Source organism: Aythya marila, assembly GCF_965140915.1.
Source record: "Aythya marila genome assembly, chromosome: 6".
NCBI lineage: Eukaryota > Metazoa > Chordata > Aves > Anseriformes > Anatidae > Aythya > Aythya marila.
The window spans coordinates 34,066,849-34,092,448 of record NC_139047.1 but is presented as its reverse complement, the minus strand read 5'-3'; the positions used below and the strand labels follow the sequence as shown (position 1 = coordinate 34,092,448).

Here is a 25,600-nt window from a genome sequence, read left to right as displayed (position 1 = left end):
ACTTTGTTAGCTGTAATATAGTTATCAGACAGAAACTTTTCTATATTATCTTAAATTGAAAAATCCTTGTCTTCAGAACTGGTTTCTACCTGAGTGTTTACAAACTTTATTGTGTCTAAATATGTGCAAGTTTTATGGTATTAAGTAAAAAGCTTTGGGGGATGCTAACTTTTTTTTTTTTTTTTTTTTTTTTTTAATTTTAGCCTCTGTAATTTCAAGAATTACTAATTTTGGGGGCTTTGTAGGTAGAAATAGAACATTTGTGTCTAAGTCTAAACTCTTCCACCTGAATATTACAGCAGAGTAAATCCATTTGTTTATGGAATTGTCCTAACACTACAGAAATCAATTCATTTCAGATTTAAACTGCAGTTTAAATAGATGAAAAATTAGAAAAGTGTGGAAAGAAACTTTAACAGCAGATAAACTGTAGTTCTGATATTGGAAAAATTTTCTTCCAGCTTTTGTGGCATCTATGGAATTGCTTGTTATAACCACATCTGGTGTTAGCTGCATCTGTTGTTAGCACAAACTCATAATAAGTCATAGTTTTCATAATTGTTCAGGTAAAAATCTCCAATTCATATGTCTTCCTAAATCTGAGTATTTTATTGTATTGTGTTCTATCACTTTCAAAGGATAATATTCAGGAAAAATATACAGGTTCTCCTACATTAAAGTTACTTCACACAGTTAGATTATTCTCAGGTTCCAGTCTCCAGTTTATGGAACCCAGGTTATGAAGATTGCCAATGGGTTGGTTTCTATATCTTCTGTTGTTCCTGTGATAATACGCCAAAATTTCATTATATTATAAGCCTCTGAAAATATTTTTTCTACATACTCATTAAAATCTTAATGGACATTTACTGGTGAAGTCAGCGAAGTTTCCATATGTGCTGGATATACTTCATCACCAATTTTAAAGGATTGGCATTAATTTCCATGCAGTTATCGCTGTCAGAAAGCAAGAACATAGAACAGAGAACATAAAACTCAGTTTTTCTTATGTTTTTCTTAAGTCATGGTGTCTCTCCTTGTTGATATCAAAGCAATCAAAAAGGGGAGGTAGCCATCTGTTCTCAATGAAGAAAGGTGAAGAATGTTGAATAGCTCATTTACATGTGGTGGAAGATAAATGAGATAAACAAAAGGGGCTTAGCAGTTTATGTACTCGAAGTTAGATGACAGCAGGGGAGAATCTGGGCAGGAGCATGGGGGAAGCAAAGGTGGTGGAAGGAACAGCTTGAGAGGCAGAGTGGGGATGAATATTGAAACTGCAGCAATACGTGGGTCTCCAGGTGTTAAGAGTGGTAGGCACATAAGTGGTCTCTATAAATCTGAAAACTGAAATTCATTAGCACATTATGTATCTTTCTGCTCTAATTGTGACTAGTATGTATTTGAGAATGATTTAAGCATTGTTGTGATAGCATACTACTCTGTACTTTACAGCTAAAGGGTGGCAGTGGCATGTAAATAACTGCTCACATCGAAATCAAAAAAAGCCGTAAAACATTTTAAAGTTGGACAGTACAATATTTCAGTCCTACATTTGATCAACTGATTTTATAAGCATATTTTTAAAAATTTATTAATCTCTGCTCATGGTATCATTGTAAGTCATACCTAATAGTCAGCCTTAATGCCACAGATACATTGGTATTTTAAGATGTTTAGATTTATTTATCTGTCCAGATTTCCTGCTTCTTTTGTGATAGTAGTTTTGGGACACCTGGCAATTTTTGTGTGGGTTTATGATATTGAAATAATCTCCATTTTCACTGTTTTAGTTACATTTTTTGACTGGCAAGGCATACTACCATTTAGTGCAAGTACTTGAATCTTCCACACTTATCCAGCATGCTGGTGTGATGTATATGTTATATTTACAAAAAGGAGTATGTGTGCATATGCGTGATGTTAGTAAAAATCTCAGTAATATCATTCTGAAAATGCCTTTGGATATATGTATCTGTGAAATGATTTCAATTGCTAGAATTAATCTATATATCCTGTATTTGTTTGTTTTGTTTTTTCCTGTTCAGTGACTTTGACATGTTTCTTTTTTAACAGAAAATGTCCATTTAGTAATAGTGATTATGAAATGATTTTACCAGCTGGCAATGAGACATTTTTTGTTCACTTTAGTTAGTAAAGTATTTGCTTTTACTTTTGGAAATAATTTAATGTTCACTTCTGTATGGCTCCTTCAGTATAGTGATTGAAGTCTGTAGTTAAAACATCCTGGATGATGTTATTTTCACCCCTGAAATCAAATGTATGCTTTCTGTTCTTATGGGTACTCAGAAAATAGAAGGAAACATTGTTCAAACAAGAAAAAAAGTAGACATTTTATCACAGATATGACATAGAGCATATTCATTTATATTCTTGAGTCAAAACTAGTGCAAAATGTAAGAGGAAGTCAGTTACGTGATTCTAAGGTCTGCAGAATCACGTATCCTCTTGTGGAGTTATGTGTCTCTTCTTCCCTTAAGTTCATGCAGCTCTTTATCTCTCTTTATTATGTTATCTATTGTCATTTTTTGTGTTCAAGTTTTTAATCGTTTCCTTTTCTCCACCACTTCTGATGTGTTGCAAACCTCCCCGCCTCCTTTTTTTTTTCTCTTTTACTATCTACCTATATTTCTTCTTCCAGTTTCCTGCAGCTTTCTGATAGGCTTGTGCGTTCCTTCTATTTACTGGCTTCACTTCTCATCAAATTTCTCATCTTTGTTTGTTTGTTTGTTTGTTTGTTTTTCTTTTTTTCCCTGTTTGGTTAAGCACTACCTGAAATTAGCAGTTTCTCCCATTACAAGAGAATTCATTATTTCTGTATAAGATCAAATCCTAATAGAGAAGAGCAGCAGAAGTCCTGTTAGAAAAGGAAGGTATTGCAAGGGAATCAGCCATTCGTAATATGGAGCAAGGCTGTGGTAGGAAAAAGAATCAAAAACAAATTTCATTTGCAGTTTTCCTCCCAAATGGCTTAGAATGGTGATTTTGCATTCTGCATTTTTTGTCCCTCATAGTTGTTAAAGAAGTTGTGCATAACAGAGTGTATTACTTCCATACTGATGGGCTGACAAGTAGACATCTTGATTAAATGGTCTAAAATAGGAGATGCAGGGAAGGTAGAAGTACTTACCTGTTATGACTCTGACCTGGTTTTACTCTGATTATGCAGAAAGTAGTCCATCTTCACAGTGCTTGCTAAAGAAAGGAGGGCAATTAGTCTTGCTCTCTTGTTTAAAAATATGGTTCACTCTGTAATGTATGCTCTGAGACTTGTAATTAGTATTGCAACATGTAAATAATATATGCCATTTATGAAGAGGTAGAACAGTAATGTAACTGAAGTTCTCTGGAAGTAAAAGAACAAAAAAAGACAATGCGTGTTTCTTCAACTACATACATTTATGATAAATCAACAGTTGTCACTGCCTCAGATTTTGGAAAACTTGGAATGCTGATGTCCCCAGAGGCAAAGAACAAACATGAAGGACTATTTTACTGTTGCATCAAAAAAACCGACATTAAAATTATATCACATTTTATTGTCATTCACAGTTAATACAAACTAGATTTTATAGCCTATTTACTAGGTGTCAACAGTTCTGATGTTCCATTATTTATAATATATCAAACGATGAAGGAATGAAGCAAAGTAATATTTGGCTGTGGAATCATAGGATGGTTTGGTTTGGAAGGGACTTTAAGGATCAACTAGTTCCAACACCCCTGTCTTGGGATATGAGAGAACTATGATAGTACTATGCCTCAAGCAGTGAAAGAAATCAGAATTAACTGCTATTAAATATCTGTTTTTTGTGTTTGTTTGTTTGTTTTTTGTGCTTTTTTTTTAATAAAACCTTTCCTCAGTCTTTACAGATGTACCAACTGAAAGAAAATACATTACTTTTTACAATCAGCTTGGAATAAAATTTATATGATATAATTCCATCCATTGATACTGTATTTACTTCCTATATATTTTACTTTATATATATATATATATATTTATTTACATTTTTTTGTTTGTACTATTTTATTTAACACGTTGACATATTATGTTAAATAAAATAGTCCTTTCATTGCTTCTCTGTGTTTTTATATTATTATTATCTTTTATTTTTGTGACTTCTCCAAACTTCATAGTCACAAAACTTAGGTCTTTTAGAGACATAAATGATGCAAGGTCCTGACTTCGATCAAATGTCTTATGAACATCACTTTATGAAATCTTGACTTTAACAGAGAATCCCATTAAAATTATGAAGTTACTCAAGGGTTAAAAAATTCTCAGACCAAGTGAGTTGTTTATAGTACTATTTCATTATTTTCTTTGGATCAGTATTTGGTAGGTTGACTTCCTGCTCAGCAGTTGGAATCATCATGCCATCAGTCCTTTCACAGCTTTAGGGTTCAGTGTGGCTTGGCCACATGGTTCCCATGGAATGGTCCTGCTGTCCTGTACACCTCCTACATGCAGGTGTGGCTGAGCTCAGGAGTGAACTTGTAAGTCCATCTTCATACAGAATTATTTCTAAGTTCTTTCATTAAAATATATGAGCTCAATTCTATACTCAGTTGGAAAAGCAGTTCTTCTCAAAGAGAAAGCTTCCACAATAAGTGGCTGATATGAATGTGTACTCATCAGCAGCATTGGTGAAAAAAGGGTGCTTTGTTTTGTGGGGGCTTCAGTTTCTCACCCAACATGTCAAATATTCAAACTGAACTACTCTCAAGAGACTCACATTCCTTCATTGCTGATTGGATGCAGCATCCATTCTTATTTCATGATCAGTTATTCTGGAGTATTCAGTAATTCTGTCAGAAATAACAGCAGCAAAATACAACCCTAACATGAGAGTGATTAAGTCCCTGACAGTTTCATTTTTTGACCTCTGTGCAAAATCCATTTTTTAGAAAGATACACTGCGTCATGCTTCTTTTAAAGAATATAAATAGATTATATAATACCTGCTACATTCTATTGTCTATTCTGGTTTATGATCTTAAGATATTTTATGGAAGACAAGTTTCTAAACATGGTGCTTACAGAATTATCTTTAGAAAAAGGTCAAGGAAAAATTTACTTGCATCAGTCAGTTGTTTTCTGAAGTGCAGTGCTCTAACTGTAGTAGTTAGCATCTTACGCTACACATTTTACTTAGGTTCCCTATTAATAAGGCACGATAAGAGAATTGAAACAGTATGTTATTCTCCTGAATATTTTTTAGATCATGCATATGAAGTTTCATCTGGATTCTGATGTATGCATAATCCATTGAAGCTAAGATGAATTGTGTACACGGATTTCTGAATGGATTGTGTGTCATTATGACAACCCACAGATATACATAGAAAGGAAAGTAAGCATTTGCTTATATATCTGTACTCAGTATATGATGTTTATTTATAATTACTGGATGGTCAAAGACAAGATGAATGCTACAGGTATCTTTCATTACTGGGGAGTGTTACAGAAGACCACATCAAGATAATTGTCTTAAGTAAATTCTCTTTATGTGCATTAAGGCTTTTACATGCCCATTTGTTCTGATTTTAATCCTAACTGTGATCAGAATAAGAGAATACAGACAAAGGCAACAACATTTATTTATTTATTTATTAATTTAGAAAGGCTGCAGTGATATCTTTGACATCTTTAATTTGATGTCAAAAGTAACAGAAAGGGTCATAATTTATATGAAAAGATATGTTTTCAGAACTCAAGTAAAAGCAAGATAAATGGCTTTGTAAATAGCTTCAGGGTTTTACAGTCCAAGGTTTTACAAGTAGCAGCTTCTCTTTCTGCAGTTCCTTCCAGCTTCTTCTGTCAGTCTGGTCTGCATTTCTCATTAGAAATTATCCTTTAAGATCAGTGGGGAATTTTCTGCATTTTTGCAGATGAACCTGTTTTCTGCTTGTCTTTTAGGTTTTTTCTTCAGTGACAGAACCATATGACGCAGAGGCTATAAGAAACTTTCAATAGCAAATACTAATGAATAAATGAATATTGAATAAATAAATATTGAATAAAAACATACGTAAAATTTGAAAAACCGAAAGATGTTTCTTCCATGTAGCATGTGTGTACACAGATTTTGATTAACTCATATTTCAGAATTGTAATTTCCTTATTCCAACTGACATGAATGTTTAAATTCTATGCTTCCTTAATTAATTACAGTAATCTGTCTGTAAGAGTAGGATATGGCAATTAGTATTCCCAATTAATAATTATGCTAAGGCATTTTATAGATCATTCACTTTTTTATTTAAAATTAGTGATGCATGCCTTTTCTGGAACAGTACTAAGCTGAACTCAGCATTATTAAAGGTGTGTGCAAAGCTTGAAGAATCTCTCAAGATTCAAGGAAAATCTTAAGTGGAAAAAAAAACTTCTGTTAAGTGAAAGAACATTTTAAAAAAATAGCATTTGACTGCTTAGTCTCTGTTGTGCCTAGATGTAGGGTTATGTGTTAGGGTTATGTGAAAACTCCAATGTTTTCAGTACTGGAGATTCTCCCACACACTGTACTACATCTAGGGTGAAGCTGTGTATTGTTGTCTAGCCTTCCCCTATTTTCCCCACATAGTGAATTACTTAGTTCACACCAGAGCAGAGTCAGGGCAAAATTAACGTGCAATTAGCTGGTACAATTTGATAATAATGCTTATAGGTTCTCCAGTAGACAGACAAACCCTACGGGAGTTTTCCTGAGTCTTGGATGTTTTTCTTGCAATATATTTTGATCAGTCCATTGGTTAGCAAATGTCAGCCTGAGGAAGATAAACAGTATGATGGAAATACCTGTGCTTATAATTTCTGTGTTTTTGCTTTCTTTTACTTGTCTTGTTATTTTGGTGGTAAAGCTGAAAATAATGATTCTTCAAGAATTCTTTCCTTCCTTGCTAAGAGAAATGGGATAGCAACAATCGACATGGAGAGTGACTCACTTCCATTTTGTAGACACCCTTTTCATAATGTGATTTTACTAATAAGGGAAGTAATAAGAGCTTTTCTTGGGGACACTGTACTATATAGAGAACCATGCCAATGCTGTGTATGTAATACATGCCAAAACTGAGATATTTTTATATGAATGCAATTTGACTGATTTCGCAGAAATGTTATGAAGCTCCTTGTAAGAGTATCATTGTTTCAGTATGATGGCTATGGAATGTGTAAACATACAAGAAAGGAAAATAATTTCAAGTCTAAAAAGCAAGGTTTTCAGGACCAAAAGTCAACATACTTTATGCTGGTGTTCACTATATAGGAAAGACTGTTGTACACAAAAGTACATTTGCTAAGTTCTTATTCAAGTATTGGTCATCAGTTGTCAGTAAACTATAAAATGTTCCAGTGGGAATTTAGGATTCACCAAACTTAAGCACATTCCGTGTAGAAAGATGAAGCTATATTCATCTAAGAAAACAAGGTAAATGTGTTAAGAATATGTTGCTTAAAATAACAGACTTGGCTTCTCTAATTTGCCTTTTTAGCTCTATCAGTAATAGAATGACTTGGTGATAAAAGACTATAATACACAAATTGAACATTATGGTTAGATGTTTCCTGTGACATTTATGATTAGAGTTACATACAGTTTATAAATAAGCTGAATTCTACCATTTTTTTTTATGTTTACCAAGAACAAATAGTCCAAGTATACAGTAGGATAAAGAACACTCCAAAGCTTTTTTTCTTCCTTTTGTTCTTTCATCTTTTTAAGTGATGTTGACTTATAATTTTGTGATATTATAACAATGGGGTATTATTACTTTGTTGTATCTTTGTATCTTTTTTTTTTTTTTTTTTTTACTGTATGGTTGGTTATGCTAGGAATAAACAATATGCCCTCTTACTGTTATGTTTAATAAATTGTTTTTTTTTTTCCCCCTGTCTCACTTGTCAGCATATTTTGCCAAAATGAAATAATAATAATTGCCTTAAATTGTGTTAAATTAAATGCATCTGAGGATGTATGCTTTGTATTTTGGGTATTTTCTAATAACTTTTATTCTCCTAAGACAGCAAATGAATACTGGTCTTCTGTAAAAAATAGGTTAAGTTAAAATTATGTTATGTACGACTTTACAACTTAACATGTAATTGGTTTAGAAACTGGAGGTGATTTTTGTTGACTGGAATTCTTTCATTTCTTTAACACTGATTGGGCCAACTAATTCCAAGCAAGCAGAGCTCACATACCTCATCCATCTTTCTCGTAACTGGTAATAAAGAACCCTTTAGGCTTGACATATTGTCATGATAATTATTCTCAAGACATTATATAGCAGTTGTATCTGTCAACCCATTCAGTATGGAATATTTTAGCTGGCAGTCTTCCAAGAGTGAACATTAATCTTAGCATCTCTTCTTACAGTCCCTAATCAAGATATTCCAGGGGTGATTGCACTAACATTGTTTGAAGACTACATCTACTGGACAGACGGGAAAACCAAATCACTCAGCCGTGCCCACAAAACCTCTGGATTAAACAGACTGTCACTGATTAATTCCTGGCACACCATAACAGACATCCAGGTGTATCATTCTTATAGACAACCTGATGGTAATTATTCTATGTTTTCCATGCAGCATGTACATGTGTTTCACTTAGTAAGCAGCCAGTTGCTGAATTAATTGAAAATTATTTAGCTGCAATGATTTATTTTTTATTTCTGTTTTATTCTGAATTTTAGAAATTTTCAAAAGTTTCAATAGTTTTTAAAATATAGATCTGTGATCAATGAGCGGCTGAGGGAGCTGGGCTTGTTCAGCCTGGAGAAGAGGAGGCTCAGGGACGACCTTATCGCTCTCTATAGGTACCTCAAGGGAGGCTGTAGCGAGGTGGGGGTTGGCCTGTTCTCCCACGTGCCTGGTGACAGGACGAGGGTGAATGGGCTTAAGTTGCGCCAGGGGAGTTTTAGGTTGGATGTTAGGAGGAACTTCTTTACTGAAAGGGTTGTTAGGCATTGGAACAGGCTGCCCAGGGAGGTGGTGGAGTCACCATCCCTGGAAGTCTTCAAAAGACGTTTAGATGTAGAGCTTAGGGATATGGTTTAGTGGGGACTGTTAGCGTTAGGTCAGAGGTTGGACTCCATGATCTTGAGGTCTCTTCCAACCTAGAAATTCTGTGATTCTGTGATTCTGTGTTGTAAGTATATCTGGTATTAAATGAATGCGATAGGTCTTGTTCAGTGATGAAATAACTTTATAGTTAATGACTATAGTACAGGATGGTTAAATTACATTAGAGTCCAAGCTAACAGTTACCAAGATCAGAGCATTATGTTATGAATACATTTAGTGTTATTATTGCAAAAGTGGGAGAGTGTTAATAATGCAGAATAATACTGTTGTTTAGAAACCTGTTGTACTGAGAAAATGACAGAAAATATAGGTGTTATGATTGTGTTTTGTCTCCTGTTGTCTATGTCTTTGAATTCCGCCTAAATACAATTTGGTACTTGATCTAGATTAGCTAATTTTTTATCTCATTATCTATTTTTTTTCTTTTATAATGTTTTTGTTTATTGAATGTATATCCTTAGTAATAACTAATTGTTGCATACAAAAAAGAATAGCTTAAAGACAAAAGGAAAAGGATTTTTATATGAACCATTCCTTTTTAAAATTGAAGTGTGTAATACATTTTTCTTCTATAAAGCAGGTACTCTGAAGTAAATTGAAATAATAGTCTCTGTATACCTTTCCTATTCTGTTCACAGTGTCTAAACATCTGTGCACACTAAACAATGGTGGTTGCAGTCATTTATGCCTTCTAGCCCCTGACAAGATGCATACTTGTGCCTGTCCCACTAACTTTTACCTTGCTGCAGATAACAAGACATGTTTATCGAACTGCACTGCCAGTCAGGTAAGTGTATATGTATGTAGAGAAGAGTTGCATTTTACTGTGTTTTCACCTCATTTTAAATAACAAGGGTTGGTGTCCATGAAATGTGGAAGCAGCAGTCAAAGGACCTGAAGACTAGGAAACTCATGGGTGCATTTAAAGTGCTTAATCTTCAAGATTATTAGTTGAAAATAGATTTACTTTCAAATGCTTTTGTTTGTTTGTTTGTTTTGTTTTTGTTTTTTTTTTGTTGTTTTCTGGAGAGCACAGAGCTTGCTCCTTGTCAAATGTGGATGTTTCTTCCAGTCATTAGAGCAAATACAGGTACTAAACCCATAAACATTGCTTTGAAATATATATATATATGTATATATATACACACATATATACATATGTTTTATGTATATATATGTGTATATAAAACATGAATGATAAAATTACAAAGTGGTTTGAGGGTATTCATTCATGAACAAACTTTACACAAATACAAGATACAAGGAAAGGATGGGACTGAGCTGTCCAGTTAGGTAGATAAAAATGGTAAAATGCACAATTACTTAAAAATTGTATCAATTAAAACATTGAATTATTTATGGGAGATGGATTCCCTATGACTTGAAATAAATTAATTTTCTTAAGATTTAAGTTAGATTAACTGGAACATACTGATTTATTTCTCACAAGAGAACCAGTTTGATAAAAGGCTTTGGACTGTTCTACTCAATTAGTTTGGTTGATTGTAATAGTACATATGGCCTTTAAAAGCTTTAATTTTTCTAGTAGCTGAGTTTCGTTATATGTGTGCTAATGACTTTACAACATTACACATCATGATGCATTTTGTCCATATTCAATAAGGAAAGGGTTTTACTCTTCATTTTGAAGGACCAGTGGTCATCTTCAATTTATCTTCATCATTTTATAATGATGTACAAGTTCATTCAAGTAATATTGTTAAGATTCCTTCCCACTGTCTTCCTCTGTTACCATAACGCAGTGCTTTCTGTGGTTTTATTTTGTTCACTGCATCTTTTATGTTTAGATTGTCTGTCTGTCACTTCCCATTAAGTGGTGAGCAAAAAGAAAGAAAAAAAAGAAAATGAAGAATTTTTTACCTAATCTTTTTTCCACATATATTCACCTTCTCAAATTAATTTTATTAAAATAAAAAGGCACTTTCTATTTTGTATTTTGTTTGTTTGTTTTAATTTTACTTACATGCTAACAGTTGATCGAGTGGCTCCTTTCTAAATTATTAATTAATAATCTGATTTGAAGGATAGTGTTGTATTTTGGATCCTCCAAAAGTAATATTTTACCACTTCTGCATTCCTTAGGAGGGAGAGAGGGGTTATATTCAAGGAGTTGCTTGCAGAAATACAACTACAAGTTGATGTTGGTTATTAGTCATTTTCTTCTAACTCTGAAATCTGTTTACTCTGATAATTTGTCAGCCTGATGGCATCAGATGCAGAGGTCTGTGGCAAAAACATACTTTGCTCAGTAAAGATTTTCAGATTTTGTTGTAAAATTATAGCTATTCTGATGATGTAATCACTCATGAAAACACATCTACTGTTAACCATTTCTGAAGCAGTTGGATGGCTGATACACTAACTCATTTTACACACGGGCAGACATTCAGATGTCTTTTGATGGCTAATCTGATGTAAGAACTTATTCACTACAAGATACATCAGACTTTAGAAGGCCATTTAAGGTAATTCCACACACACCTACATGAATCTGACCCCCAGTTTAACTAAGTGATTAGATCCCAGATTTAGAAGGGATCATAAGTATTTCCATGCAGAGTGTAAAAATATCTAAGTTAGTACCCATTTCTTGGAATTAAATTTATGTTGTCAGTTTAATGGCTTGAGGTGCCTTGTGGTGAGCAGTGTGGCTGATACTTTAAAACAATGAGGCAGTAAAAAGGCCAAGCTAGCAAACAGAAAGTAGTAAGAATGAGAGTTGTCTGAGTTTCTGTTGGTTTCCTACACCAGGAGGCCTTCTGCTGAACTACCCTGCTATGCATACCTTTGTAGAACGGATTAACAGCCTTACACCCATTCCTAAATAACCTCCTAGAGTATGCCTATCTAGATAAGTACTCTCTTAAAATACTGGATTAGACAGAAACAAAATCTAGAGCTGATGTATTTGTCTAGTAGAGGTTGATAGTGGTATACAACAATATGCACCGAAGGATAAAATACAGCAATTTGGTTTTTCTATACGCCTGAATTTAGATCCAACCAATTGTATATCATGTCTGTCAGTGTGGTATGGGAATTATGTTGCTCAATGTATAAATGGCAATGAAACCATGAACTGTCTTGGCAGACAAATTAAACCCGAACTAATGTACCAAGTTGTATATACCTCTTAAACAGTTTTATTGAGTAATTAATATTTTTTAAAACATGAAGGAATTAAAAAATATATATATGCTGTCACAGAAAATGAAATGTTTTGCACTTCTATGTTTGCTGGTTTCATTTTCTTCTGTGCTCATAGAGACACCAGGTAGGAAACACAACATTTGTTGAAAGGTGCGGATAGTCTATTCAGATTTTTCTCCCTAACATAACTCTTATTTTAGGATAAGCCCTCGAAGATTGCATCAAATCATTTCTACCCTTTATTTTGTTTCTGTTTTTCTTCTAGTGAAAACAAAGTTACAATGTTGTTTTTGTGGTTGTTCTGAATAAGATCTTAAAGGATCAAGTCATGGAATGCAGCAAAATGCAGTGATTGCTTTTTATCAGCGGAGCTACGAGTGTAGCAATGTCATTGAAACCTCAGTGACTTCTGTCAGATGAAGTCTCAGTGCAATACATCTCCAAAAACTTTTTTTTTTTTTTTTTTAAATTAGGTTTTATAAAATCAACAACCAGAAGTTATCAGTGGAACAATGATTTAATCAAATGAATCTGATTTCTTATAGTTTATGCTGTTCCTGTAAAAAAAAAAAAAAAACAAAAAAAAAAAAAACAACAACAACATATTCTTTCTCTCCTTTTACAGTTCCGTTGCAAAACTGACAAATGTATTCCATTCTGGTGGAAATGTGACACTGTTGACGACTGTGGAGATGGCTCTGATGAGCCCAAGGAATGCCGTAAGTGCATTCTACATTTGGAACTCAGTTTTGTCAGTAGAGTCCAAATCAAATATAATGCTTTATAAATGTTAGGAAGAGGATTTTCTTTGAAAGCTTTTGTTTGCAGAACTGTTTTGTTTTCCTTGGTCTCTGTCAGATTTAGAAAGGGCACAGAGTCTTATCTGTCAGGCTGTATAAGATTTTCATTAACTCATGACTACTAAGTATCTCTTTGGAAAATTATAAGAACACATTTTTCCTTTTTACTCGATTCCATCTAAATTTTTGCTGAATTTAATTGTTCTATTTTTGCAATAGAAATGTGATATAGTAATTTTCATTAGATTATGTTTTATTGCAATTATACAGGTTTAGCTTCAAGGTATCATTTAGTGCAATTTCCTGAAGCAGCAATGTTTTTGATGTGACTCCAACTAATATTCTGTTTATTTTGCATGATATGTTTTATATAAACATTTTCATTTTATAATTTTATAAACTTTGTCAAAGGAAAGGTTGGTGAGCTGAATTTCACCAGCAGTCTGAATGGTTTTATGCAGTGAACATTTTTCATGCACCCTGTGTAACTCTGACACACTACAAAAGATGCAGGATATTTCTCAATAGCCTCCCATAGTCCAAATAGCAGATTACTGTAGTACTCTCCCATTGAATAGCTGGAAGTCAATAAGGATGATTGTTTCAGCATCCCAAAGGATGGTTGCTGTGATGGCAGCTGTCTGCTGGTTTACTTGTTAGAAAAGTACCTGTCTAGTGTACTAGATTCCTGAAGAGTAATGTCTATTAATAATGCTGTGTTCTCAGTCCCAGTCACTAACTTCTTTAATACTATTAAATTAATCTACATAAAACTCTATTATATTAATCTACATAAAACAAAATATTATTGTATTCTTCCCTCAAGCTTATAAACATAAAAAACTCTGCTATGTGTTACAGAGTCTCCCAGATAAGTAACAGCTCATTGAATTTTGTGTACTGAAATCTCTAATCCATTTCTTTTACAATGCTATTAGTTCTCTTTTTCTGCTGCAAAGGCCTTTGAAGCAAACCTTAACATATATAGTCATTGTACGTAAGATTAACATTTTTAGCTACAATCTGTTTATAGAAAATAGTGCTATAGAAATGCATAATTGCTCATTCACACAAATGGCAGTGGCTATAAGAAAAAGCAGTGGTAGACTCATGGGTTGTGGAATTAGAGTTAGATAGTAAATTTCTGAAATGCACACTCGAACTGAAATGTTTATATCCTAAATTGCGAGTTTCTGTTGAACTATTAATAAACAACCTGTAGAGCATTGTAATGATAAACATATCATTTGGAAATTATAAATACAGTTACGTGAATGTAAAATCTCGCACTTTGAAATCTATTTTACAGTAGTACACATACATTTTATTTGCTATTATCTACTTAGATTTATATTTGACTGTAAAATTGTGAACATTGAATGTAAAATACAATGTTCACAAATACTTTTGATAGCTCTGTTGAGAAAGAACAACACTATTGACACTTTATCATTCCTCCAACAGTATTAATAAGCATTTTTTTTTCCTCCAGCTGAATTCAGATGTCAGCCAGGACGTTTTCAGTGTGGAACTGGACTTTGTGCTCTTCCAGCTTTTATCTGTGATGGAGAGAATGATTGTGGGGACAATTCTGATGAACTGAACTGTGGTAGGTGACTGTATGTATTAAAGACTTCAGAAACATGCTAAACTGGTATAAATGCCAAGCTATCAAGAAAGTTATTTGTATTTTTATTTTAACTTTGAATCTTTAAATTTTTTAATCTTTAACTTTTAATCTCTTTAACTTAATATTTTTTACTCTTTCAAATTCCAGACACACATGTGTGTCTGTCAGGTCAGTTTAAGTGCACAAAGAATCAGAAGTGTATTCCAATAAATCTGAGATGCAATGGACAGGATGACTGTGGTGATGAAGAAGATGAAAGAGACTGCCGTAAGTTATGTTTAGAAAATTTTGTTCTGACAACTGTAGCTGATTTTAAACCAGAAGCTGAAATAAAATATGTAAAATAATGTTAATGTCCTCTGCAAAATAATGTGAGGAACATGGAAAACAGCTAATGCACTGGATTGTTTAACGTACAATGCTTTATATACAAGAGAACAAAGTAAAATGTCATTTATTAACTTCATTTTTAAAAGTCATTTCAAAGAAAAGGGGTGTGTAAATAAATTAATTTCAAGCATTTAATTGGGTTTCTGACTTAGGCTGAAATATCCATTTTACTCTTAACCACCTCACAAATGACTCGTATTCTTGAGGCTTTCATCTGCCGTGGCTTGTGGCAACACATTTAAAGGGAAAAATACTTTTCTTCTTTTATTGGAAATTATGTAGATCCATAGCTCCTTCTATATCCCTTTTCATTAGTTCTCTACCTTTTCAATTCCCTTTTCTACGGGGACTTCATTAATTTATCTATGCAACTCTCCATTTACTCATCTTTTTATACATCTTTCAGTAAATTCAGTTTCACTCCATATTTCTCAGAGACAAATAGAGAAAGTATTTTCAGTTTTAAAATGGAAATGTATTGAATAGGTAGTATCTTTGATCATTCTACAATTAAAACGATGTTGTTGACTTCAAATACATCTCTGTCCTTCACTCAGTTCATTATTCAGATCTACAGATGATCTAAAGTGCTTATTCCTATTTTCAGAATTAGTTTTCTCAAAGTTTGCATGTGTTGCATTTCTGAAAGAACATGTCCTTCTCCAAGGGAAGGGTTGCTAAGGATACAAAGGCTTTGTTAATTATCATGTTTAATGGCATCTTCCAAACAATGCAGCAGAGCTGTAGCCTCTAACAATATTATTATGTTGGTTTGCATGTCACATTTCTTTAAAAACAGATTAAGTGGAGTCAGGTAAGCACCTGCAAAAGATAAGGGAGATTGCTTTCTTTGTTATAAAGATCTGCACATGTTACATGAAAGGTTCTCAAAACCATGAGGTGAACCTGACAAAATGAAATCAGAGCAGTAGAGTCCACAGCACAGCCGTGCTCAAGGATTTGGTAGGAATAGGGTCAGGATCAGCAATGAGTTCCTTGGAATGTTTTCCACTAGGATGGGATAGGACAGTCTGCTGTGATACTAAGCAAGCTTTTGAATTGTCTGAAAATCAGCTATCAACCCACCTGCAAAGGTGTGAGTTAGGGGGCTGGAAGGGTTCATTTAAGGGTTCACTTAAAAAATAAAATAAAATACAATAAAAACACTGTTGTCTTACCTAGACGTTATGAGCTTCTCTTTTAAGAAAGCTAAGTGTGCTATTATATTCTAATAAAATCTAGTTTATGGCTTCTGAAAACTCTTCAAGTTTCTCTTTTGGGAGAGACTACCCAAAGTGGGAGGATTGTGGGAGGGTTAAGTCTGCCTCAAAGTTCAAGGTGATTTGGGTTCCTGTCACAAGACAGGTAATAGTTGTTATTATCTTTTATAATATTGATATTATATTTTAACAAACATGTTTTTTGTTGTTTTCGTTTTGTTTTGTTTTTGTTTTCGTTTTGTTTTGTTTTTTCATTTTGCTAAACCCTTGAAGGAAACAAGCATGTCTCCTTGTTATATCAATATCAGTGGTATTACATTGGTGCCAAGGAGCAAGTTGTTTTTCAACATGTTTGTTGAAAAAAGTTGGTTAAAAATTTTGTGGAGTTCACTAGGTAAAAGTGGGACAAGTATTCATGTTGGATAATGTTATCAAAGAATAGGACATGCTGTTTTCCACCTATGTTCAGTTCAATTTAAGAAAGTTTAGAGGTTCTTCTACATATACTTATCTCTAAAGAAATCCTTATGAATCTGGTCTCAAATAACTGGTTCACAGTCCAGTCCAGGTATATGTCCTTCATCTTGCCTTTATACTCTCAGTTATGAGTTTAAGAAATAGTAAGATCTGGCATAAATTGATGTAGAGTCATGTTTCACTACATGAATTTAAAGTAGCATTCCACCCACGCTGGCTTGAAGGCAGATTCTTGGTTTAAGGCAGGAACTTCACTTTCCTCTTAGTCTGTGGAGCTGAATGCTGTAAGAAACAAATCAGCAAAGCAAGTAACTTTTCATGAGGAGGAATCTCTGTGAAAGGCTCTTGATGGTTGCAGTGTTCTTACTGCTTGGATAGAAGAAGGAATCCACAAGTGCACTCAGGATGTTTTTATTTTGAGGATGTTTTTGTATTCTAAATTCTTGCTTAGATCTTGCTATTGTGTGTAAAATAATAAAAAAAAAAAAGAAGATGAAATTATAAAAAATGTAAACCTGAATACTGTTTTTTTACAGAAGTTTCTTTTTTTTTTTTTTAACTTTACGTACAAAAAGTGTTTGGAATATAAGCAGAAACTTCTTGATTTAATTTTTAAATCCTTTTTTTTTTTTTTTTTTTTTTTTTTTTAAGCTGAAAACAGTTGTTCTCCAGACCATTTCCAATGTAAAACAACTAAACATTGCATTTCTAAACTGTGGGTATGTGATGAAGACCCAGATTGTGCTGATGGATCAGATGAAGCTAACTGTGGTAAGCATGACACTGGTTTAGAATATATGACTGTTTTGAGTATGACTGTAGCTTGACATTGTTGAAAAAACTAGCAAAAGTATATAAGGATTTAATTTAACATGTTCTCTTTCAATGCATGGTAGTACCTATCTGGTATGATAGCTTTGTCTGTCTCGTACAATTCTTGTTGGATAATTAAACTGTGTACTTTCTATTATACTAATTTATAGCTCCAGCCAATAAAGTAGTAGTATCTCATCTGGAATATAATGACGTTCTTGATTTTTCTTAAAGAATTATCCACTTTTTATCAATTTATTCTGCAGACTTTATTGTTTTTATGATTAATAAACAGTAAAAAATGTCATAATTTGCTATAATCTACTGTATAGTTTGAGTAGATTATTCGGTATAATTTCTGCATCACCTTTTTATTTTGGAGTAAGAAAGACACTCAATGTAGCAAAAACATCTTGTAATAAAAGAATTACTTTATTCCATGCAACAAGAGTCACAGTGTTGTGAGATATACTGGGAAATGTAACTCAGAATAAAGACCAGTATGAAGTTGACTGAAATGTTTGTCGACAGAAGTCTCTTCAGTGGAGAATTAGATGTTAAGACTGGCTGGACAGAAGGATCCAGAGCAGATTGCAGTTTGACATGACCAACTTTTGCTTCTGTCTGCGTGCTTCAGTGAGACAAACATCCTATCACACAATCCCACAAACTCAACAACCCCATAGAACTTCTCCAAGAACCTCTGATACTTATAAAGTTTTTGTATTTAAATCTGGTAGTTTGAGAAAGCAGATCATCTACAGGCAAGATGAAGGATAGATGTCAGTGCAAGAACTGCACTCACAAAGGGCATTCCCAGCTGCCAAACTGTGGATTCATATTTCTGAGTAACCCATTCAAGCCCAACTGATATGGAACAAAGTATCTTAAAAAGGTTCATATAATAATATATGCAAAACACAAAATTTGAAAGCAGAGCAGGGAAGAAAAAAAAAAAAAAAGGAAAATTAAGGGGAAAAAAAAACACTAATATTGAACAGGAAAAAAAATTAAGTCATTGTGATTCATCATTGCCAAAAGCCAATAGAAAGAACAACAGAAAGAACCTCTGTGCAAAAAACCCTCCCTTTTTATTTTAAATTTGATAGCTGAACATTACTTTTTGCGTTGGATCAGAAGGAAAAAAAATATCCCTACTCACAATCTCTATGCCAGTCGTGATTGTTATGCACACTCATCTAGTAAGTAAACATATGCAAGAACAAGATGGCTTTAATCACATTTTAAAGTTTTCTTTATTTTTAGGATTTGAAATATGTTTAAATGATCTTGTTATATCACTAGCTAGAACAAGATTTGGTCATCTGTGCTTTTGTTTATTTGTTTTTAATGTATTTAAAGATGGCTATTTTCATGAACAAACTGTGGGGAAATTAAATTATGAAGCTAGAAGTTGAGTGTAATAAAGATATGCATATGTTGGTGCTAATACTAACTTGTTATCATTTATAGTTCATTTTTAAAATGCTTGCAATGCAAAACTTGCATAAAGGGTAATTTCTTCTTTGCTTAAGTGCCCCATAGTCATGTATATATTGCTTAGTAAACGTTTACTACCATATGTTATTGGAGATACTATATTGAGTGAATTTGTTAGAATTGTTCTGAATGTATTTAGTCTTCTATGGTTCATTTTCAACTCAGACAATTAAAGTAGTTAGGAAATGCATGCTTATTAATGAGCATGTGGTGTTTTTCAAAGAACAATAGGTAAAGTTAATTCATGCCTGCATTAAAAGAAGCCATTAAATTATGGTAATCCTTACTCACAACTTTACTCCTTTACATCGTAAAAGGCCCTTTTGGGGTTAGAATATGAAGAAAGCTGTGTTCAGTGTTGGAAAGTGATTGTAATCTGCTTTAAAGGTTTCGTGTATTTAAGGTTTCTATTCGCATAATATGTCAATGTTAGTATGATTTGTTTTCTGCTTCCTCCTTTTTTAAATATTACTTTGCTTTTTAGCCTAGAGAGCATAAGTGGTTTGTTTTATTTTGTTTGTTTGTTTTTCCTGATGGTGAATCCCCAAAACTGCAGTGTAATGCAGTTAATGGCAAAATTTTGGTTTTATTTCATTGGTATTGGTATCAATGTGCTTGTATGTATACAAGGCTGTATGTATACAGCTCTTTTGAGCTGAATAAATCGCTCTTTCTGCAAGATCATATATTTGCTACACAACTTTCCCAAATATTTCTCTTTGTTATATCTTAGTTCCATTGTCCTAGTGTTTTCCTGAGCTCTCATTAATGTGAAGAAGGAAAGAAAAAACAAGAAATCTGGTCCATAAGACATGTCAACTGTAAGCTGCTATAAGAGACCAGAATCAACCCAAAGGAATAATAAAGCTTTCAGATTTCTCAAGTGAAGAAAGCTTTGCAGATATAAAAAGTATTTTGTAAAGGAAAGAGTTAAATTATTGTTTGTTTTAGATAAATTAGGAAGAAGAAAGATTAATATTCTATCAGTACTCATACATTTAGAATACACATAAGGATATTAAAATTAAAATAAAATCCAGTCTTTCTACAAAAGTGTAGAAAATGTAGGCAGTCGTAGAAAATGTATTCAGCATTCTTGAGAACTAGGTGATTCTTTATAAAGAATAAGAAAAGATATCTTGCACATTGTCTTCAACCTAGCAGGTGGCTGAAAAGAAAGGATGTTATCTCTGTGTTCCGTGTGTTACTGATTAGATCTTTGTGTGTCTGCCCAATGTGGAAGAACAAATAGTATATGATCTGTGAGTAATCTTTAGGACTCATTTTGGGGGAAGATATGTAGTGTGGGATTATAAAGTTTACTAGAAGTACTTTAATGTGTAGGATGGGTTTCTGATTTGAAACCACCTTTTACAAAGCTACAGATGCAAATACAAGAGTTCTGGTTTTTATTTTTCTCATTTTTTATGTTTTATAATGTTAAAAGTTTTTTGCCATTGTTAAAAGCTAAAAAGTTAAAAGTGTTTGCCCATGTAAGTATTTGAAATGTCATGACTGAACTATCAGTAACTATCTATGAATTACTTCTGTCATCTTGACAAACATCATAAGAAGTACTTTTTGAGAAAACTGTTTATAGTCTTGAAGTTGGCAGAGAATGGGGAACAAATGCAAGAGGTAGTACTTTAATTAACAAATTTGTGAGTGTGAGGAGCTATGCCGCTGTTTGCCGCCACCTTTTTGATATTCAGGTATTTTTTTTTGCTCTATATCTCTAGTTCCAGAACCACACCTAAATCAAACTACAAAAAGCAGCAGTTTGGGCCATGGCATCAATTGTAATATCTCTAATTTGGGACATCATCCTTTCTATTTCAGAGGCAGAAAAATCAGGTTGACTTAAGCTAATTCTCTTTTGTTCTGTCAGTTATTAGAATTTATCAAGTTGTCATAATAGCAACATGAAGTTTGATCTGGGAAGTTATGAAATAGCTGAATGGAAATTTAAGAAATTTCTGTTGAAATATCATCACAGTGAGATAAAAAAATAAAATGCAGATGCAAATCCTTCTTGCTGGAGTAGTTCAGAGTGTTCACGCATCCCCAGTAGGTTTTGCCTATTCTGTAAACAGGAAATCTCATTGAGAATTTACTGCATGAAGAAATTTAATTTCAGTTTAGCATTATGTGCTTTTTTTCCTCTGTGTAAGCAGACTTTCAGTCCAAGACAACAAAAGGTGAAAACACAAAGCAAAATGCAAAGTTTTTTGTTACGTTTGATTAGTCTTAAATAATTGCATGCAAACATAGCTGTTGAGAAATATGTATTATGTACATTTTTTAAAAAATGTAGTTTACTGTGATCTGATCTTTTGTAGAGCAATCTTATAGTAAAATTCAAGGAAAAGTCAATGTGTTTTTTGAGATTCAATTGTTAACCCCTCCAAGCTAATCTGTTCATCACTTCTAAATTTCACATTTCCTATTTCAAATGAGAGTTTTTTACAGTGTGTATTTTAATTTTATCATCAAATTTGTAAGTATATCTCTTTTGGTAAGAGTGAATAAAGAATTTTTTAAAGAATGTGATATGACAAATAAATTAGTTCTGAAAATAACTTTTTAAGTTTTTAGGTTGCTCCTTCTGAAAGGTGTCTAGTAATGTTGTGTCAGCAATTTTTCCACTTTTGACTCTGCAGTGATATAAATGATATTCATCCTAATTACAGATAAAAAAACGTGCGGGCCTCATGAATTCCAGTGCAAAAACAACAACTGTATTCCAGATCATTGGAGATGTGACAGTCAAAATGATTGTGGTGATAATTCTGACGAAGAGAACTGTAGTAAGTAACTTTTACCGACGTGCATGTTACAATGAGTACAGTCAGTTTAACATGTAAGAGTATTTTTTTTAATTTGGATAAATTGCACATATGTGCTTTCTTACAATGCCATCTGATCCACTGAAAATTAGTAAACCAGAATCGAAAATGTCTCTTGCTGAAATTTTCCAATTTTATTCATTCTTAAAGATCTGCAATTCTCTGAGAGCTACAAAAGAAAAAAAAAGTCTGAATTGTGAGTTGTCAATAACCCGATGAACTCACAATAATTAGTGTCAGAATTAGCTTACCTCTGTCAGTTACTCTTACGTTTCATGTTTATTATCTCTATATAAGAAACATAAAACATACTCAGTGAGAAATACTGTTTAACAATAAACAATTACTGTTTAATAATAACAATAATAATAATACTGTTAACAACTTGTTAAACAATTTTTTGATCATACACTATCTGCCCATCACTTTCTGTATATTGTTTAGATGATTTGCCGCGTTTTGTGCCTTTGGTAACCCATTTCTATAATACTTAACTAGATCAAAAAGTAGACCTTGTTACTGAAAGTAACTTGGTTAATCTATTCTCGTCCACCCATTAGGAACTCCAATGCCTAATAAATCTCTGTAATATCACTTTCAGTGTGTTATTTAGATCTGATTCTCAGGAAGCAATGACAAATTCATAATTGTTTCTTTCATCCTGCAATCATTGTCTATATAGCATAAATATTGTCTATATAGAAATTCCAGCAGTAGTTCTGAAGCATCTTCTCTTCATTTGGCAAACTATTTCTGTTCCTTTTTTCTTTTGTTCTTAGAAATACAATAAATTAATATCTTTTTGTACAGATAATCTTGAATGCATGTCTCTGGTTGTATATCCTGAATGTGTTTTTAGCATCTTTGAGGTCTAGAATGCTGTCAAAGCCAGAATGTTTAATAAAATAGGCATTCACATGGTGTGTAAGTGCTGTTTGCTCCTTTCTCCCTTTTGAGATATGCTGTCCAGAGGTAGAGGATGTCTGAAGACGAGTTCATTTAGCTTGAAAGTTTAAGTGGATTTACATGCCTTTTGATCACTATCTATTTGGGAAAAAAAAAAAAAAAGGGGGAGTTACTGAAAGCAATGGTGCCATAGTTTTCAAATGCAAATGCTTCATTTAAAGAGGAAAATGCCATCTGACTCAGTAATCACTCAGAGCCATTTATTGTTAAACCTGGACAGGACATGGGGCAGGGAAGCAGGTGTTGCTGACAACACACAAAAGCTTTCTTAGCTTCACTGGATATTTTATTTTGGATTTGAGTATTAGTGATGGTGAGATTTTTCCATTTCTATTATAAATAGCAAGAAATTATTTTCTGTTATGCTCATGTAAAAATCAAAGAAAGACACGGATTTGGTATAGCAGTGTTAATCTATGTGACTGGATAACCTTTTTAAAAGTTGGAAATTAAAAACAGAAAACAAAACAACAACAACAACAAAAGCCCACCTCCACTAAACATTACTACTGTTTGCAAAATAAGTATCAAACATCTTACTTGAAATTTTGTCATGTGTGAAGTGGTATTTATTTATTGTCCAGAACTGATAATTCTCTTCTGCAACGTTTAGATTGTCATAGAATAAGGTTGTAAAAACAAGTGTTCAAATAATATAGGAGAAATTATTCAGCAATTTTATTCAGCAATTTCTTTTTATTTATTTATAAATAAATATTATATATATAATAATAATATATATTATAAAAATAAATATATAAAATATATAAAAATAAATAAAAATAATTATATAATATATTAAATAAAGATTATACATATATATATATATATATATATATATAAATGTATTTATTAAGCTTCCCATCTTTGTGTTCACATCAATACCTAAGTTATATACTCCATTCCTGGCTGTTCTCTAGACTTTCAGATAAGGAAATCTGTAGTTAATTGTAGTGGACAGAATTAGTGAGTTGAGAGTATCTGGATACAGCCTGTGCATCAAACTAAAATTTTTTAAATTCTCTGAACAAACCTTACAATATGTAAGTGTTAAACAGATCTTTGTGTAGTGATGAATTGTAGTTTGTGTTTGCTTTTCAGTATTCTTTTTTTCTTTTGCTTGTCAAATGCATACTTTTCTTTCTGTTTTCTTCCTAAATCTCTTATTCTGCTGTCTAAATTAAATGCAATATGCTGGCACAGTTGTAAAATTCAAAATCTCAGAAGCATTGGGAAAATACATAATATTGTTCAGTTGTTCAAAATAGATGTAGAAAATTCTTTATGGGCTGTCTGGCCACTTATAGAATCAAGTGCAGTGAAACAAATATATATTAAATTAGAGCTTCAAAAGAATTTGACAAAATGTATTGCGTGGCACATTATGATAAGTTGTTCATAGCATACATGAATTTACAAAGGACTTTTCAGGCAGCTATATCAGAAAATGAGCTGTTTCTCAAGAATACAGAATGAATTCATTGAATTTTAGAAATTCAACTCAAGTATGTACATTTATCTATATTATTTACTTTCACATACAATAGTAACCTGAAGTTATCAGCAGCAAAAAGGAGTGAGTTAGAAAATATCACACATGGGGGTGAAAAATTATTAGTGCTATAATGCCAAGAGATATGTCTGTTAAGACTGTGTTTCTGGCATAGCATCTCCAGACCTTTTTGTTCTTTACCTGCATTTGTCTTACAATGTACAGTGTGAACCATTCTTCCCAGCTTATTTGTTTACTTCTTTGTAGTTCTTATCTAATGAACTTCTTACCACATCATTTTATATAGATGAACGCAAAAGTGTTGTGCTCCTTCAAAAAAATGACAGAAAACTAGTGAAGGATGTTACACCCATTCCCACAACTTCTTATCGGAAGCAGTTTGACAGGAGTAGCTCAAGGAAGAGAGAGGACAGCCATGTTAATGGGAACCTAGACAAGGACACATGAGAAGCAGCAGTTACAATGAAAAGAGACAGTAACTGACAGTACTACCAAACTTGCCATAAATATTTTTAATTAACGATTGAATTTTCCAGTGAATATGCTCAAAACTGGAAAATCCTTTTAAAACATTAATCCTAATGAAGGCAGCCTCCTGTCATTTTGACCCTCTCAAATAAGTAAGAATTATTAAGGACAGAAAAGATTCATACTGCTAGCACTAAACAAAGCAAGGTATTTTTAACTCTTCTCAGTTAATTATTATCTTTTTAGAAGGGGAATATGTTGTTAGAGTTTTTGGGGTTATTTTTAAAGAAATTAGGCCAAAGTATTTTCTCTTTCAGGGAACTTTAAAAATGGGAAAATCTGTAGTAATGAGTCTTATTCCTGCTCAAAAGAAGGCACCAGCAATGTTTTATTGAATGTAATTAAAGAAAATATAAAGTACTGTAAACATTGAAGCAAAGCAAATGTAATAATGCTGTAGAAGGACATGCATTCAATCAGTGTGGAAATATTACAGTTGCTGGATAATCTTCTCAGTGGTGTTTTGTTGCGCTTACAAGTTGTCAAGAAAACAAATTAGTTAATTTTGTCCTTGGATAAGTTTGTATCCTAAATGCAATGAGAACCAGCAATTATTTAATGTCTGAGTGAAAACATTTAAATTAGCATATTGAAAGAAACTAATCTGGAATGTCTCTTAATGTCATCATGAGTA

The 25,600-nt window shown here is 32.9% G+C and overlaps 1 protein-coding gene across 1 annotated transcript in view; it reads left to right on the top strand.

The window, feature by feature from the left end:
- LRP1B (LDL receptor related protein 1B) overlaps window positions 1-25,600 on the top strand; it is a gene marked incomplete at both ends in the record, with an annotated part of 666,837 nt that overhangs the window by 571,042 nt on the left and 70,195 nt on the right. The window contains 7 exons of the mRNA XM_082763005.1: window positions 8,403-8,591; window positions 9,751-9,899; window positions 12,909-13,002; window positions 14,576-14,692; window positions 14,861-14,980; window positions 17,452-17,571; window positions 21,804-21,920. Of these exons, the coding sequence (XP_082619131.1) occupies window positions 8,403-8,591; window positions 9,751-9,899; window positions 12,909-13,002; window positions 14,576-14,692; window positions 14,861-14,980; window positions 17,452-17,571; window positions 21,804-21,920 (906 nt within the window). The remainder of the gene's footprint in view (window positions 1-8,402; window positions 8,592-9,750; window positions 9,900-12,908; window positions 13,003-14,575; window positions 14,693-14,860; window positions 14,981-17,451; window positions 17,572-21,803; window positions 21,921-25,600) is intronic.